Source organism: Antechinus flavipes, chromosome X, assembly GCF_016432865.1.
Source record: "Antechinus flavipes isolate AdamAnt ecotype Samford, QLD, Australia chromosome X, AdamAnt_v2, whole genome shotgun sequence".
In the NCBI taxonomy this organism is placed as follows: Eukaryota; Metazoa; Chordata; class Mammalia; order Dasyuromorphia; family Dasyuridae; genus Antechinus; species Antechinus flavipes.
The window spans coordinates 82,059,480-82,077,522 of NC_067404.1; the positions used below are offsets into that span (position 1 = coordinate 82,059,480).

Below are 18,043 nucleotides of genomic sequence, written 5' to 3' on the forward strand. Positions count from 1 at the left end.
AATATGGCTTCAGATACTTGTGTATCCCTGGCCAAGTCATTTCACTTTGATCTGCCTCAGTTTCCTCTTCGGTAAAATGAGCTAGGGAGAAGGAAGTGGCAGACCACTCTTGTGTCCCTGCCAAGAAAACCTCAAACGGGTCATGGAGAAGTGTACATGACTGAAAACAACTGAAGTGCAGGTTCCTTCCACCCTAATGCTTAAGATACCCTGATGCCTTCCATTCCTTGGTCTTTGTCTGCACCATGACCAATCAGTGATGGAGCCATGCTGCCAAGCCCCCGAGTCAGCTGGACCCAATCTTCCCACATGCCCAAGAGCAGTATCCAGTTTGTAGGGTGTGGGCCAAGTCCCTTCTCATCCCTGGATCCTGGTACCCGGCAGAAGGCCTGGCGTACAGCATTAGATCAGCCCCGTGATTCCCTGCTCCCCATGGAGGTCAGTGCCTCCCATTCAGTATCGAGTCTCAAAGCTGCCCAGAGCATTGAGAGGTTAAGAGGCCTTTGGGGGGTCACTCAGCCAGGAGTCTCAGAAGCAGGGCTTGGATTTGGCCCTTCCTGACTCAGAGGCTGAAGGCCTTCAACCACCTTTAACAAATGCTTCCAGGGCAATTGATATGGGGCAAGGAATATGTCCGTGCAGTCCCGTGGACCTTGACAATGGAAACGGATCCTGGAGAAAAGTGGGGAGGGGGGAGGGCCCATAAGCCCCGATGGCCTTCCCCCCCTCCATCCTTGTTTTCTCACGTGCAGCTCAAGAAGCCACAGAGAGCCTGATGAACCTCAGTCCTTCGGCCATGAAGAACCTATTGCACCACATTCTCAGTGGCAAAGAGTTTGGCGTGGAAAGAAGTGGTAAGCTTGAAGTGCTCCAGTCCGTGCCGGTTTCTACCAAAGTAAATTGTGGGGGGGGTTCTGGGAACTCATTTTGTGGCTGTCACAGTGAGAAGTCGGGATCCTGTTTCTGCAGTTCCGCCCCCAGAGGCCCAAGCGGAGGCCTGAATGGCTCTGGGCTCCCAGCTGTACCTGCTCAGCCTCTGGGGCATTTACTTATACTTAGGCCCTCTCACCTTTGCCTCAGGGTCCCAGGCTTTAGCTAGTTCTCATCTGTGCCTGTGGTTCCAGAAGAACAGACAAAGGGGATGCTCCACCTTGCTCAACTTTGCTCTGGTGCCAGGGTGGGAGGGGAGTGAGAGAAGGCAGTCCAATATCACACATACTACATCCTGCCACAGCAGGTGCTTCCCAAGTGCCCCCATGGGCCAGGTACTGCACCGGAGGGCAGCTTTGGGTCGGGATGCAGGCTCCCCCATTCTGGTAGGAGAACCAACAGACATGGCTCTAATGGCCAACTTGATACAACCAGGGCCCCAGAAGGTTACAGATGAGTAGAACATGGTGGGTTTGGAGGGTGGATGGGCAGTGCCCCTTGGCAGTGTTCCTCTGGAGGGGATATTTGCCCAAGCCCTTGAGAATGGGCAGGAATTCAAGCAGTGAGCTGGGGAGGATGGCTTCCCGGAATGGGAACGATGTAAGCATGAGCGTGGAGGCCACAGGGTACCAGGGAGCGCCAACAGGCACGTGGATTTCCCACCAGACCTGAGTGTGGTGGAAATTCAGTGGCATTTGTTCTTCTGTAACCTGGCTTTCTGCCTTCCACTGGCATCTTTCTCTCCTATTTTTTCAAATCCCCGTCCTGGAAAACATGCATACATAGGAGCATTAAGCTTTCAGTTATTGGGTGGCCTTTCTAATATGGCCTGGGGCTTTCACATCCCAAGAGTGCGGGAGCTCTCCTCAGTGCCATCCCTCCAGAGCCGTGTGCTGCCCTTGCGGCTCAGCTTGGCCACCACTTGCTACGTGGCCTTGCCGCCGGCCAGCTGGTAAGGTGGGGCCAAAGACCTGTCCTAGGGCAGCGGTCCAGCGAGTAGAGGACGATGCAGGTCACTTCACGGGTACGATCAACAGCTTAGCGAGTGACTAGATTAGATGTGGCCGAGAAGGAGGGCCAGAGAGGGTGCCGTAGCAATTCCCCTGGAGGTCTGAGTGAGACATGTCAGAAAAAAAGCACTTGCAGCTTCAGGACAGGTGCTTTGGCACACGGTGGGTTTGAACTGCCCCTGGGTCATCCTCAGTGAGGAACTGAAGAAGTGCCCGGAACTGGTGGAGAAGTGAAAGAGGCCAGATTGGTTAATGAAAGCCCTGGCAGGAGCCAAGTGGCCTCTGGCTTTCGGAGCCCCACGTTTTCACTCTCCCTCTCCCTCTGTGTGTGTGTACGTGTGTGTGTGTGTGTGTTAGTGTCTCTTCCTCTCTCCATAGCTTGTCTGTGTGTGTCTCTCTCTCCCTCCCCCTTTCTCTCCCTCCCTTCCTTCCTGTCTCTGTCTCCTGCTGTCACTCTCATTGTCTCACTCTAACCCATAGTGCGTCCTACCGATTCCAATGTCAGCCCCGCTATTTCCATTCATGAAGTCGGTGCTGTGGGAGTGAGCCGAACCGAACGGGCCGGAATCATGCAGTTAAAAAGTGACATAAAGCAGGTAAAGCAGCGCTGGGAGGAAGCTCATTAGGGCCTCAGCTTCCCCTCGGAACTCAGGCAGATTCATTTATCTTCCAGGTGGAATTACGCCGGCATTCTATCTCAGTTGAGAATCAGGTAAAATAAATTAGATATTTAACAGCTTCTGTTGCCGCTCCCCCCTTCCGCCATGGCTAAGATAGCTAGACTAGATAGCTGTGTGTGCTTGAGCCCTTTTTTCAAATAATCAGCCAGGGAGCATGTATTAAGTACCTACTGTGTGCTCTATGTGTGTGTGACCTATACACTCCAAAGGCAGATAGGCCCTGCTCCTAAGGGGCTTCCCATTCTACTGGGCAGGGGGCGCAAGGTGCCCACAAATAAGCAAATCAAATAGAGCTCTCAATTAGATATTAGTGCTTTTGGAGCAGCTATGGAAAAGAACCCAGCCACCATCCTGTCTATCACCAGTCCCCCTTCTAGATCTTGAAAAGTTGAGACCTGCTCAGTTGTCTTTGGGGAAGTTATTGTCTGGCCCCATAGGATGGAACAGTAGAAAGACTTCTCCCAGAGAGGCCCGTTCTGGATTTGTGTCTCTCTGGGTACAGTCTCTGAACTTGACCAGAGAAAGGCTGGATTGTTTTTAAAGCCACAGCAGCTCAAGTTGCAAGGAGGGCCTTTCCTTTCGCTTAGCAGACACCAATGGAATATTTTGTTCTCCTTGAGATCTAACTTAAGGAAAGACTTGGTTTCCATAATTGTGAATGGGCAGTAGGTAGAGATAACAACGCATTTACCCATCGGACCCAGAGCAGTGGAGGGATGAGTTGTCTGGCAAGCACAAAGGAATGATTCAGAGAAGACTTTCTGGTTGGTCCCCTATGAAATCGGGAGCACTTCATGTTGGTGCCAGATTTGTATTCTCAATTGGGAAAGTAAGATGTAAGAATACCGGAAAGGTAAGAAGAGGCCAGGTTAGAAAGGGCTTTAGGACCAAATATTTGGTCTTTGAGAGTATATTAAGCAGCGAGGTAATATGGTTAGCCTGGAGCTGATTTAGGAATGTCCCTTTGGTAGCCAAGTGGAGTAGGGGTCGGAGTAGGAGAGACCCGAGGCAGATATTGTACCAGTAGTTATTTCAACGGTCTAGATGGGAGGTGATGAGGGCCAGGGTCGGGGCAGTGGGAGAGGAGAAAAGAAGACATAGGGGAAAGATGTTGTCAAGATAGAAATGACCAAATATGGCAACACATCCAATGTAGGGTAAAGGCGTGAGAGAATGGAATAGAGGATGCCTCTGAGGTTGGGAGCTTGGATGATCAAGAGCATGGCAGTGCCCTCAACTGGAGAAAGCAAACTCGGAAGCATGGAGGACTTGGCAGAAAAGAGAATGAGTTGAGTTTGGGACATGTTGGGTTTCTAGATGTCTACATGGCATCCAGTTCGATACGATGAATGTGTTTGCAGGTGTCGGATTGGCTGTCAGCAGAGAGTTGGGGCTGGAAAAATTGATCTGAGAAGCGTTTCCATACTTAACTGAACTCTGGGAACTGATGAAATGGCATAAAGGGAGAAGAGCGGAGGGCTCTGGAGAGAGCCTGGCGGGCCTCCTGGAGTTAGTAGGTGTAACCTGGCTTTGACTCCAGCAAAGGAGACTGTCAAATTAGAGGAGAACCAGAAGAGAGCGTCAAGGAGAAGAAGGTGATGGATGAAATCTAAGGCCTCAGAGATGTCAGGGAGGACGTGGCCTGAGAACAGACCACTGGCTTTGGCTGTTAAGAGATCCCCGGTGAATTTAGAGCGAGCGCCTCAGTGGAACGAGAAAGTCAAAAGCATTACGGTTTGAGTTGCTGAGATCAGGAACCAGATGGCAGAGGCTTTAATAAATCAATCAATATCTATTAAGTGCCTTCTTTGTGCCAGCCATTGTGCTAAACTGGGATGGGTTAGAAGAGAAGTGAAGGCTGTGATTACAGGCAACTTTCTCAGGGAGTTTAGACGATGGAGAGATGTGGAATGAGAGCTAGTGGGCATGGATGGATCGAGTGGGAGGGGGTTCAGCATGGGGGAAGTGGAAGACATGGGTAGGTTTGTGGCCAGCCAAAAGACAAGGAAAGATGGTGGGAAGAAATCCACTAGAGAAAGCACCTCAGTACAGCAGCCAAAAGTAAGAGACAGGTGGCCAATATGCATTGATAAAGGGAGTTTCACCGCTAGGGACTTCCCCAAAGTGACGAAGTCACAGGACCACACCAAAAATAAATATACACTGACTAGGTGCCTTTATTACTGTGGATGTGCACTCCTTCATATGCGGTAATGAGGGTGTGCAGGAAGGCAGCCATAGGTAGGCTGGGAGGGAAAATCCAGGTCGTTCTGAAAGAACATTTTCAAACAGCCAATGTAGAAGGAAGAGAGAATAAGTCGAGGAAGAAAGGGAGAGGGGCTATTAGGACAGTATAATTATGATTCAAGTATCTTTATCCTGGAGAATGGGAGAAAACTGGGACCAGGAAGAGAGATTCAAATTGGAAAGGGGGATGGGCCACATTTAGCAGAGGGCAATTCGGCTGACTTTGTGTGTCAAAAAACACTCATAGTGATCGGTAGTGATCGAGAGGAATTGACTACAAATCGCCAGATCAGCAAGAAATAGTGGATGCTCCTGGGGTTTCAAGCCTCAAGTGTCTGTTTACCATTAGACTCATAGTTGGGGCTCTCTGTGGGATTTAGAAAAACTTGTCCTGCTATTTCAATGTGCTAATTTTCTATTTCCTGGGGGCAAGGACAGGGAGATGGGAGATAGAGTATTGTGTGTGAACTGCTGAGCGAGTTGTCAATCTCTTCTGCCCTTTTCTGCTGAAAGGCTCTTAGAAGCTTCATCCCACTGTGTCCCATTACTTCTGCTTTCCTGCCACTGATCCTCCTCCGAAAAGGAATTTAATCAAGACATCGGCTCTACTACAAGGCTTATTGGATGTGTTTGTGGGCCGGCTGCCTTCCCTGTGATTTGTCTTTGACTAGTTCTATTCTTTTGGGCTTTTCAATGATAATATACTAACCCATTCTTTGCATTTATTAATTGCTTTATTTTTGAAGTGGCCCATTCCTTTGAAATTGGTATTCTTTGATTTGCTTCCCTAGCCCAATGGTGGCCATGGCCTGAGTATTGAGCCGACATCCTCGCCTTTTCTGGTAACTCTTGTTGAGGGCCAAAGCGAGCTAAAAAGCTGAGCTTTGGGGGACTCCTGGGACTGTAGATTTAGAGCTGGAAGAAGTTCTGAGAGAGGTGGGAGTACGGCTAACTCCCTCTGCCCACTTTTAAGTTGAAAGACACGAATCGCTTTATGTCATTAATAACCACTTAGTATGTATGTCGTCGTTGTCAAAAATGCAACAGAGAAGAAGGGTTGGGGCAAGAAGGCTGATGTCCTGGTTGGAGTTTGGGGCAGGGGGGAAGGGGGAAGGGCAGCATTCCAAGTTACTGGGGATTTTGTTGTTCCCATGAACTCGGCCCGCTTTAGTTTTTAGCTTCCAAGTTCCTTTCCTTGATGGAATTCTAATCCAATGGCTTTCAACAAACCTAAGTTAGGCGAGAGAGGGCACGATGTAGGGTAAAGGCATGAGAGAATGGAATAGAGGACGCCTCCGAGGTTGGGCGCTTGGGTGATTGAGAGCATGGCAGTGCCCTGGGACGCCATGGCAGTTGGGACACCAGGCTCGAGCCTGGCAGCCGTGCCCCCTTTTTTGCCTTTGGCTCCACTGGATTTTTCTCTTTTCTGTTTCAGTCTCCCGGACCTTCATTAAGCCCAAGTGGGGGCTCCTTCACAGGTACCTTCGGAGAGCAGTCCTGGAAAGACACTCGCCAGGGCCAGTGGCAGCGCCGGCGCAGGCTTGATGGAGCCCTGAACAGGGTCCCCATTGGATTTTATCAGAAAGTGTGGAAGGTCCTGCAGAAGGTTTGACCCCATGTTGTGGCTTTGGGGCTGGCTTTCCCCTCGTGTCCCCTGTGGGCCCTCAGTCAGAATAGCGCTGGGCTCTCATGGTAGGCAGAGGCCTGACTTTTCCCTACTCCGTCACTCCCTATCCACTTTTCTCTTTTCCCTACTACTGCAAAAGGCTCTTCCCTCAAAGACTAGTTTTCCAAGCTCAAGGGGTAGCTTTCACTCACTGGCTCTCACTTCCTCCTAGGGATAGGGTCTCTTGGGAAGGGAAAGGAGGAGGGGACTTCTCTGTCTGCCAGCAAAGGAAGTCTTCTCTCAGCATGGATGACTTTCCCCTAGAACTGACTCCCCTCTAGCCAACTTACATACGTGCTTGACATTTCTAATGCTACATCACATGGACTGCTTCTGGCAAATGTGAAGGAGAGACTCATGGGATGATTGAGCCTCATAGTTGGGACCTCCTGTTACCACTGAGGTGCCTCATCCAATGGGGGAGTGGATTCGTTCTCCTTGAAGTCTGGTGCCCCTCTACTCTCATACACAAGAGATAGGACTAGGGGAGGACACAGTTATGATGGGGGCAGGATACTAGACAGAAAGCTCTAGAACCCAGGGAACTCTCAGGCTAAGTAGGGCCCCTAGCATAGCATAGCATAGCATAGCAACAAAAACACAAGAGGCCAAATCAGAGTGGGACCCAGGTGTGAGGCTCTGTTCTGCCATGAGCTGTGGGGCTGCACACTGGTCACTTGCCCCTCTGCCGTCAGTGGGAGGGAGCCACCCCTGGGAGGCAGCTGTTTCTCACCAGGATTTCTCTTGGGGTCCTTCAGAGACTCCTTCTTGGGGGACCATGTTGGCTTTCTAACCTAGCGTGACCTCTTTGTGTCACATGGGCATGGGGCTGGACTTTGTCCTGCTGGAGGCCTAGAGAATGGAGGTGGAGCATGGCAGGGAGCTGGGCTAGGGACTCCAGATCCCCCTTAGTAACCTGGGTGCACCCCCAGCAGCATTGAGGCACTTTGGGGTTGTTTGGCTTGCTGGTACCCCTATAGGTGGTGTGTAGAACTGCCAAGTTTCCCGGTATTCCCTGGATCCACGGGCCTAGCCCGGCCCCTGCACGCCTGCTCACATGCACATTTTCCCAAATACAAACCCACACAGGGCAGAAGAGTTACCCTGCGGTCCCGGGCCATCTTGGCTTCTGGGTTTGAGGTCCCAGCCCATATCCTGAGTATTTGGGCTTCACAGCTTCCCAGCCCATGTCCCAGGTTTTCCCAAGCACCTTCTTTGGTCCAGATGCTACAGAGAGCATGGCAAGCCCCAGCCTTCCAGAAGCTTTTCTTCCTCTGCCCTGTGATCCTTGACCATACCCAGTGTTGCAATGCCCAGGTGTCAGCATAGCCCGACAAAGCTATTTCTGCTCAGTCACCCAAGCTTTCCTCTTGTGCAGTGCCATGGCCTCTCCGTGGAAGGCTTCGTTCTCCCTTCTTCGACGACCAGAGAGGTAAGAGCCTGGTTGCTTCCTAGCCCCGAGCTGCCCCGGGGTGATGCGTGCCGTGGCCACTCGGCAAAGTCCTGGACGTGGGCAGAGAGTTTCTAGGCTCCTTTCTCAGGGATCACATCAAGAAAAAGGAGAAATGTTTGCTTGTGCAACGGGAAGCCCCCAGCCCCAGGTCAGGCATAGACTGGGAGCAGGGTAGCCGCTCTGCCTGCTGTCCACTCGGGTCGATGGTGGTGAGAGGACAGTGGTGACAGAGATGGGGGAATCAGAATGGCCCATGGGGCCTAGCAATGGAGGAGGCCCCACCGTAGTCAGTGTGAGCAGCCTCTTGTCTGCTGAAAAGGGCTGAGCGTTCCAGGCTTTGCTCCTGGTCCCAGGGTTGAGAATGCTCTGTGTTTCCTTCACTTCCCCTCTCTTAAAGCCAAATGGGATATTTATTTTAAAGGAAAAAGTGCTTAGCACTCTACCTGGTACATAGTAGGTACTATATAAATGCTTATTGCCTCCCTTCTCCACCCAGAGGCCAGGCCAAAGTGCCGGGTGGGAGCCAGCGGGCCCAGCTCCCAAGGAGCAACTTGATTATTTGGGAAGGGGCCAAAACATTGCTGGTGGCTCCGGTGGCTTTTCTGCCTTCACAGATCCCCGATTCACGCATCTCCAACGTGGCAATGGTGTTCTTTTCCCTTCTCGTAGATGACACCAGGGGAGATCAAGTTCTCGGTTCACGTGGAGTCCGTCCTCAACCGCGTTCCTCAGCCAGAATACCGGCAGCTCCTGGTTGAAGCCATCCTCGTCCTGACCATGCTGGCAGATATCGAAATCCAGAGCGTGGGCGGTATCATTGCTGTGGAAAGGATCGTGCACATCGCCAACGAGCTCTTCCTCCAAGAGCAGGTCCGTGCAGGCGGGGCTATCTGCGGCCCTTTGGGTCTGGACAGAGCCGGCCGAGCCGGAGTTTGACAGCCGGGCCATGTTGGCTTAATCATGCCAGGGCAGCCGGTTTTTCTTTTATTCTTTGGCTTTCTCCTGTGTGCTCCCTTCTCTTCCCAAACTGAGCTCAGACAGGGAGCCTCTTGACTTCCTAACCCTTGAAGGGGGCAGAACTCACTTTCTCATGGCTTTCTCCATGGCTCTGTCCACAGAGCTGGACCGCTGTATGGGCAGAAGGGTTTGGGTACAGTGGGCGCCACCATCCATCCTCTTGCAAACAATTAAGAGGCCCGGTCCACTCTCTCCACTCTGCTGCCCGTCTCCTGCAGATGTTTGCTGGGTTGCAGTACTCGTTCAGATTTCCTAGCCCGGAGCCATTTACAATCAAGAGAATAGCGCGTCATTTTTCAATTTGAGTTGCATTGAATTAGTAGAAGAGGGGGGGAGTTTCCTAAAGATCTTGACAAGTATTCCTAGAGGATGTAGAGCTGAAAGGTCTTTGGTCCAACTCCCTCATTATATAACCAAGGAAACTGAGGTAAGAGGGGACAGACCTTGCCCAAGTCCACATGACACTAGGTAGCCCTTTTATACACTAGATACGTGGCAGGTGAGGATAATGTAAGGGACGTGTCTTAGGCCTTAGCAGGGAAGCCTGGGTATTGGTGCTCCCCGTAGACCAGTGAACATCTTCCAACATCACGTGGATATAATGCTGTGTAGAAACGAAGAGGGTCAGTGGTGGGAACGATTCAGAGCTGTGATAAGGGAGCCAGTGAGTCCCAAGAGAAGGTCAGCGTAGCGTGGAATTGGCCCACCGAGGGCTTAGATTGGGAAAGGAGAGGGAACGGCTAGTCAGGAACGTGAGTGGGGAGAGAATTGAAGGCTCGAGTGACGGAGGTCATGATGTGGACACACGATAGGGAATGTAAGGGAAGGCAGAGGTGGAAAGCTGTAGATTATGGTTGGCATGGGAGGGCTCTGAAATCCTGAAGGTGGAGGCAGTGCATTCGTGAGAGATGGCAAGATCCAGGGGTACGCCCATGTTTATGTGCGGCTGAGCTGGCGTAGAGAGGCCGTAGCTGGGGAGTTCAGTAGTTAGGGTGTTTGAAGGAGGCTCCCTGGGTGTGTGGAAGTGCTCTAGTATGTGGGCAAGAGTTGGGGAGGAGAGAAAGACCGGGAGCCAGATACTGAACTAAGGAGGTAAGGGAAGTGACCTGGGGGTCTGCAGACAACAGCTACCGGGGTTTTGGTTGACTAATAGAGGTGAACAGCAAGGACCTCGAGGGTCATCATTGTCCCCACTTTACAGGGGGGAAAACAGAGTCTCAGTGAGCCAAAGTTGCTCTTCCCTGACCACACAGATTTGCCTCCAGACACTAAACTCCACTTGGAAGAGACTGGAGATGCAAAGACTCGGGAAAGGGACCCGTTCTTTCTTACACATACACAGGTCCCTGTCCTCGCACCCTCGGGGTTTATGTCCCATCCCAAGATCCAGCTGGGCACTGGGCTGGTGGGGGTGGGCAGCCACTTGGGCAGGATCAGAAACCGGCAAGTCATTTTTTTCCCTCTCCTTCACCCACCCACCCAGAAAGCTCTCGGGGCAGACGACAGCATGCTGGCGAAGGATCCATCATCTGGCATCTGCACCCTCCTGTACGACAGTGCCCCCAGCGGCAGGTTCGGCACCATGACCTACCTCTCGAAAGCTGCAGCTACCTACGTGCAAGAGTTTCTGCCTCACAGCGTCTGCGCCATGCAGTGAGGCTGCTGGCCTCTGCCCGGCCGGGGGCTGCTGCAGGAGGCTGAGCGCGCCCTCCCTCCCCTTTCCTCCTTAGCTTAGAGGGGAAGCCCCTACCACAAGAGTTGCTTGGGCAGAAGCAAAGTCTAGAAGCTCACTTAGAGCGGTCCTCGGCACCCTTTCACCAGGGATGGTTCCCAGTGTGCTGGCTTGATGTTAATTAAGTCCACTCCTGACTCATTTTCCCGGTTTTCATCCTAACTTATTCCTCTCCTCTCAGGTTACTGTATTGTGGGGTCTCAGGCCGGGCAGGTCAATGGGCAGACTCCTTCCTTCTTCCCTAAGGAGGTTCCGAGCTGTCCTGCTCCATCTCACTGTCTTCCAGGCCTCCAGCCACCAACCCCCCCTCACTTTCCCCATAGGCACTTAGAGGGTGTGGGACACATCTGGCTCCAGCTGACTGTGCACATAGATGGGACTCTCACTGTACCTGTGTGAGCCTGATGGGAGGATTCTAGCCCAGCAGGATTTCTCAGGATGGGGAGTGTTCCTGAGCCCTTGCCCTAAGTTCAGTTCTTTGGCCCTGCTCCTATACCTAGGTCACCTCATCTAAAGGTTTTTCCATCTCTTCCTTTGGATTTCCCTTCCCTCCTAGCTCTTCCTCCCTTTCCCTTCCCCTCTCCCGACAATCATTCTAGGCTTGGAGAACAACTCTGAGCCAGTGTTCTTGGTACTGAGAGAAGCTTCAAGCTCAGTGTACAGAAGAACAAGCAGTGGGTGTCAGGAACCCTAAGGTGAAGAAGATCTCCCTCTACTCTCTCACTGTCAGAGGGCAAGAAGCAGCTAGAGAGATGAGGCTGCCCTGGAGGCAGGCCCCTGGGCCTCCCCCACGGAGCTCAAGGCCCAGACTGCTATTTGGCCAGCTCAACTCGGTTTGGCACGTGCCTAGCGTGCCCAGCACTGGGACTTCTGGGTTTCCTGGCCTATCCTTGCCAGCGCCCCCTCACACACCATGGCGTTTCACTGTCTGACTTAACGTCAACAGTCAACTGGAAGCACTTGACACTGACGGTGTGTGTAGCCTTTTGGTTTGTTTAAAAAGAAAGCTGCGATGTGAACAGAATAAAAGTAAAATATGCCCAGTGCTTGTCTGTGTCCTTGCCGCCAACATCTCAGACTTCGCCAGCGGTTTCAGCCGTTGGGGTCTGCTGGGTCGTATTCGGTTCCGGCCATCACATTTTCAGACTGAAAGGGTTCAAAAATCAGCAACGACTACAATACCAACCCATATGGAGGGACTGGGGACATTTAACCTGAAGAAGGGACATGCGAGCCCTCTTTGAGTGGAAAAGACAGTGGCCTTGCCTTGCTTGGGCCCAGAGGACAGAATCAGGAGTGACACTGGGCAGAACAGGCAAAGAGTGAAATTTCGGCCTAATGTCAGGGAGGGATTTCTAATGAGAGACATCCCTGATGGGAAGGGCCGGGCTTCCCTTTGACAGAGACCCTCAAATAGGAGACAACTTAAGGATTGCACGAGTGAGATTTCTGTTTAGGGACTGGCTGGGCCCCCTTTCAGACTGCTCTGCTCATTAGGAAGCTCATCCTGTCCTCAGGAGGAAAAGTGCCCCTTGGTGGGTAAATGCCAGCCGTCCTTTGCCCAGCTCAGTCCCTAGGACTAAGCAGAGCCTGGATACTCCAGGGAGCAGGGAGTCCAGGTCCCTCATCTGGAAAATGAGCTCAGTCACTCCTTGGGAATAATAGTGATAACAACTAGCATTTCAGGAGCACTTGCCATGTGCTACGGCATCATTCCATCCTTTGATTGGTCCTATTTTTACAGATGAGGAAGTTGAGGCTAAATGACTTGGCCTGGCTTACACAGCTAATGGTCCGAGTTGGAGGTGAACTCAGGACTTCCTCATTCCAAGCCCAGAGCTCTAACCACTGTGGCACCCCCTAGCAAATTTTGAATGAAACTTTTGAGTGCTTACTGTGTACAAATAGGTAAGAAAGCTGCCCTCAGGAAGTTCAGTCTCACAAGGACCAGGGAGAAGGTCTCAGCTTCCAATCAGATGGCAAAGTAAGTCCCCTGGTTCTTGGGGGCAGCAGCAAGCCAGGAAAGGGTCATTCTTCCGAGGAGCCCCTGGACAGGGCCAAGGGATTTGGTGATCAAGCCTCCCCTTGTGGGCCCTCAGCACACTCACCTGCCTCCCGCCCCACCCCGGGTGCCTCCCCCCACTTCCCTCCCCTCCCCACCCTCGGCCTCCTGAGCCCATCTGGCCCGTGGTAATGAGAAAGATTGTAGATGGAGGGTGGCCCTGGGGAGCGCACCAACTACTGTGTGAGGGAAGCCGGGGCGGGGCGGGTGGGCGGGCGTGAGGGGGCAGGTGTCGGTCCAGCCAGGAGCTGCTGGGAAACTACAAGTCCCGGCATGCCTCGAGGGGCTCTCCACAGGCTGTCTGAGGGAGTGGCGGGTGAGGGCACCCCCCCAAGAGTCAGACGGAGGTTAGGTGAGCAGAACCGAGGCTGGGGTACGGCCGGCGAATGACAGCCCGAACTCGCACCCGAGCCTGAGCGGCCGCTTGGAAAGCGGAGGAACTAGCTGAAGGCGGCGGTCATGGGGCTCGCTGGCCCCAGGCGGGTAAGCAGGAGCAGCGGGGAGTTTGGGGAGGGGTGACCTAGCCGGCAGGTCTCGTGCCCCAAAGTCCCGCTGAGTTCGCTGGGCGGGGTGCGGGTGAGCGCCCCTGGGGTGAGTCTTTGCTTGGGGGAGAGGGAGACCGGAGCACACTTTCCTCGTCTGGCCGAGGCAGGTGGGGGCGCCGACACGTGAGCCTCTTGCTGGCGCGGGGAAGCCGGGCCCAGCCGAGGGGACACAGCGGGGCAGGGACAGTGCCGGGGAGCCCCGTGCCAGGCCGGCTTCGCTTGCAGGAAGGTGGGCTGGGCTGAGCGCCTTGCGGCCTGGCTGCTGCGGCCTGGGAATGTTCCCGGTGAGGGGGGGGGGGACTCCTGGGGAAGAGAAGGCCCCACAGGCAGGTATCCACTTAAGCTGCAATTATTGAGTTCGGGGACTTGGAGGACCCCCTCCCGTAGGTCTCTGCAGGCCGCGGGTGCCCCTCTCTGGAAGGAGGCTCCCTTGGGGCCGGGATAGGGCAGTTTCAGCTCACTTGGGAAGGACGGTGGGAGGGATTGGAGCCCGGAGGGACCACAGGCCCGGGTCAAGGTTGGCCCCAGAGCGATGTAAGGAGCCTCCATTGTTTTGTTTTCTTTTTTTTCCCATAGCAAGTTTGGAAGAAGAAAGGAGAGCCCCCCCCCCCAGTTTTGCCCTGCTCAGCATCCCTTCTCTGGGTCCTGCTTCCAGATGGAGAAGACCCTAGAAGATAACTAGGCTAATGCCCTCGTGTGAAAGAGGAGGAAACTGAGGCACGGAGTAGTTAAGTGGCAGAGGTCACACAGGTAATAAGGAAAGGGAAGGACACCTGCTTTGTGCTTATTAGTGCTTCACCAAAATGATCTCAAGAGGTAGAACTGAGAATCAAATCCAGCTGAGCATTTAAAATTAAACACCTGGGGCAGCTAGTGGATAAAACATTAGCCCTAAAGTCAGGAGGACCAGAGTTCAAATCTGGCCTCAGACACTTAACACTTCCTAGCTGTGTGACCCTGGGCAAGTCACTTAGCCCCAATTGCCTCAGCAAAAGAAAAAAACAACCTAACCACTACACACCTGTCAGATTGGCTAAGACAGGAAAAGATAATGGGGAATGTTGGAGGGCATGTGGGAAAACAGGGGCACTGATACATTGTTGGTGGGATTGTGAACACATCCAGCCATTCTGGAGAGCAATCTGGAACTATGCTCAAAAAGTTATCCAACTGTGCATACCCTTTGATCCAGCAGTGTTTCTACTGGACTTCTATCCCAAAGAGATACTAAAGAAGGGAAAGGGACCTGTATGTGCCAAAATGTTTGTGGCAGGCTTTGTAGTGGCTAGAAACTGGAAAATGAATGGATGCCCATCCATTGGAGAATGGCTGGGTAAATTGTGGTATATGAATATTATGGAATATTATTGTTCTGTAAGAAATGATCAGCGGGAGGATTTCAGAACGGCCTGAGGAGACTTACCTGAATTGATGCTGAGTGAAAGGAGCAGGGCTAGGAGATCATTATACATGGCAACAAGAAGATCATATGATGATCAATCTAACATGTATTCAACATATTTAACATGTATTGGACTACCTGCCGGCTACAGGAGAGGGTGGGGGGAAAGGGGGAAATTTGGAACAAAAGGTTATGCAAGGGTCAATGTTGGAAAAATTACCCACGCATATGCTCTGTAAATAAAAAGTTTTAATAATAAAAAATAAATAAATAAAAAGATTATACAATGATCAATTCTGAGGTTTTCTTCAACAATGAGATCATTGAAGCCAGTTCCAATGGTCTTGTGATGGGGAGGGCCATCTGCACCCAGAGAGAGGACTATGAGGACTGAATGTGAATCACAACAGAGTAGTCTCACCTTTTGTTGTTTGTTTGCACTTTGGTTTCTTTCTAATTTTTTTTCCTTTTTGATCTGATTTTTCTTGGGCAGCATGATATTTGTAGAAGTAATGTATAGAACAATTGTACATATTTAACATATTGGATTACTTGCTGTCTAAGAGAGGGGTGAGGGAAGGAGGGAGAAAAATTTGAAACACAAGGTTTTGCAAGTGTGAATGCATTTTGAAAATAAAAAGCTAAAAAAATTTAAAGTGCAAGAAAAATATTAAATTAGATGTTTACTGTATGTCCCACCCTGTGCTACCGTATAAAAGCTCTGTATAAAACCTATCTTATTTGATCCTCACAATAACCCTGGGAGGTAGGGACTACTATCCCCATTTTACAATTCAGGAAACTGAGGCAGACAAAGACAACTGCTAGAGTCTGTGCTAGGCACTGAGGATACAGAAAGACAAATCAGAGCCTCTGACCTCAAAGAACTCCCATCTAAGAGTTCTTAGAACTCCCCAATCTAAGGGGAGGGGCAACATGCAATTAGGTGCCATCTGATGGATGCAGGATAAAAAGGAAATATTAAGAAAGGCATTAGAAGAAAGAGGTACTGGGAAAGGCTTGCTATAGGAAGTGGAATTGTAGATGGAAAAGAGAGCCAAGAGGTGAAGGGGAAGAGGGAGCCAGAGAAAATGCCCAGAATCAAGAGATGGAAGAGACACTGATACATTATTGGTGGAACTGTGAACAAATCCAACCATTCTGGAGAACAATTTGGAACTATGCTTAAAAAGTTATCAAGTTGTGCATACCTTTTGATCCAGCAGTGTTTCTACTGGGCACATCTCCCAAAGAGATCCTAAAGGAGGGAAAGGGACCTGTATGTGCCAAAATGTTTGTGGCAGCCTTTTTTGTAGTGGCAAGAAACTGGAAACTGAATGGATGCCCATCAATTGGAGAATGGCTGAATAAGTGATGGGATATGGATGTTATGGAATATTATTGTTCTAGAAGAAACGACCAGCAGGAGGATTTCAGAGAGAACTGGAAAGACTTATAAGAACTGATGCTGAGTGAAATGAGCAGAACCAGGAGATCTTTATACACTTCAACTACAATACTATATGATGATCAATTCTGATAGATGTGGCCCTCTTCAGCAATGAGATGATTCAGGCCAGTTCCAATGAGCTTGTGATGGAGGGAGCCATATGCACCCAGAGAGAGGATTATGGGAACTGAGTGTGGACCATAACAGAGCATTCTCACTCTCTCTGTTATTGTTTGCTTGCATTTTTGTTTTCCTCCTCAGGTTTTTTTTTTCTTTCCAGATCTGATTTTTCTTGTGCAGCAAGATTGCTGTATAAATATGTATACATATACTGAATTTAACATGTATTTTAACATATTTAACATGTAGTTGACTGCCTGCCATCTAGGGGAGGGGGTGGGGGAAGGAGGGGAAAATTTGGAATGGAAGGTTTTGCAAGGGTCGGTGTTAAAAAAAATTACCCATGAATGTGTTTTGCAAATAAAAAGCTATAATTTAAAAAAAGAGAGAGATTGAAGAGGATTTATCAGGGAGGAAGAAGACTGGAAAGTAGGAGGGGGCTGGTTATGAAGGGCTTTGGTGAACAGGAGCATTTTGTTTTTGATCCTGGCAATAGAGAGCCACTGGAGATTACCGAGTTAGAGGGTGTGTTTGGCAGGGAATCGTGGCTTTTCATTTGGTCTGTTCTAGCCTTCGAGGGGGCCCATGATTGAGTAAGGTTAGCACTTCTAAGCCATTCTTGCAATGGTAGCAATTTTTAGCTGTTATGTGGAGTTCTGAGCTCAAATAATGTAGTCTAACTATAGTTTCACATTGGATTTCTGGATTATTTTCACTCTATTGTGGACTGCCATGTGGGATGGAAATAGGTATTTGAAAGCTGGGACGTCCACCTCCCCTTCAGGCAGCTACCCAGAATTTTCACCTTTCTCTTCCTTGACCTCTCTGCAACACTGAACGCTCTCTCCTGGATACTTTTGATTGACCCAAATAGCTATCTAGGACCCTCCTCTTTTCTCTTGGTGATCTTTTCATGGATTGTTTCCATGTCTATGCAGAAGACTCCCCTTTTTCCCCTTTCCTTAGTTCTGGTCCCATATCTTGAAGAACATTTGGTTCTTTTTTTTTTTAATTTACTTTTGTCTTTTTTCAATGAAATTTTAAAATCTATACTGTTTCTCATATTTAACATGTATTGGTCATCCTGCCATCTAGGGGAGGGGGTAGGAGGAAGGAGGGGAAAAATTGGAACAAAAGGTTTGTCAATTGTCAATGCTGTAAAATTACCCATGCATATAACTTGTAAATAAAAAGCTATTAAAAATTTTTTTTAAAATCTATACTGTTTCTAACTTCTCCCTCCTAAAATTGGGGGGAAACATAACATACATACATACATATATATATACCAATCACAATCAGTTTTTCTGGTGGCTATGTTAAAATTCAGGTCCCATTCTGTAGCTGGAGTTGGTCCCCTGTTTTTTTAGGAGATTGGGATGGGCTTCCTCATTCCTCCTCTGGAATCTTTGAATGTCAGTAGTGTTGGAAAGTCTTTCAAAGTTGTTCTTTGGGTGTACATTATTTCTGCCCACTTCACGCCACCTGAGTGTCAGACTTTCTAAAAGTCCCCCCAGATTTCTCTGAACCCTTCAGCCTTCCCCTTCATTTCTTTCAGCACAATCATGCCTATTTCCATGCATGTCCCAGAACTGTTTTAGCCATTTCCCAACTGATGGGCACCCCTAGTCTCCAGTCTTTTGCCATTACAAAAAGAAAGCTATTATAAATATTTTTGTACTCATGAATCTGTTTTCTCTTTCTTTGATCTCTTTGGGATATAAGCCGG

General features: G+C 50.2%; 1 protein-coding gene across 2 annotated transcripts in view; it reads left to right on the forward strand.

Moving 5' to 3' along the window:
- PHKA1 (phosphorylase kinase regulatory subunit alpha 1) overlaps positions 1-11,778 on the forward strand; it is a 62,140-nt gene extending 50,362 nt beyond the window's left edge. Inside the window, exons 26-33 of one of the 2 annotated variants that reach the window (XM_051968647.1) lie at positions 753-854; positions 2,421-2,536; positions 2,614-2,652; positions 5,659-5,709; positions 6,303-6,473; positions 7,912-7,965; positions 8,656-8,856; positions 10,487-11,778. In XM_051968647.1, coding sequence (XP_051824607.1) covers positions 753-854; positions 2,421-2,536; positions 2,614-2,652; positions 5,659-5,709; positions 6,303-6,473; positions 7,912-7,965; positions 8,656-8,856; positions 10,487-10,660 — 908 coding nt within the window. In that variant the 3' untranslated portion in view covers positions 10,661-11,778. The remainder of the gene's footprint in view (positions 1-752; positions 855-2,420; positions 2,537-2,613; positions 2,653-5,658; positions 5,710-6,302; positions 6,474-7,911; positions 7,966-8,655; positions 8,857-10,486) is intronic. The other variant, XM_051968648.1, reaches the window with a different exon arrangement.
- Positions 11,779-18,043: the final 6,265 nt, after the last annotated feature.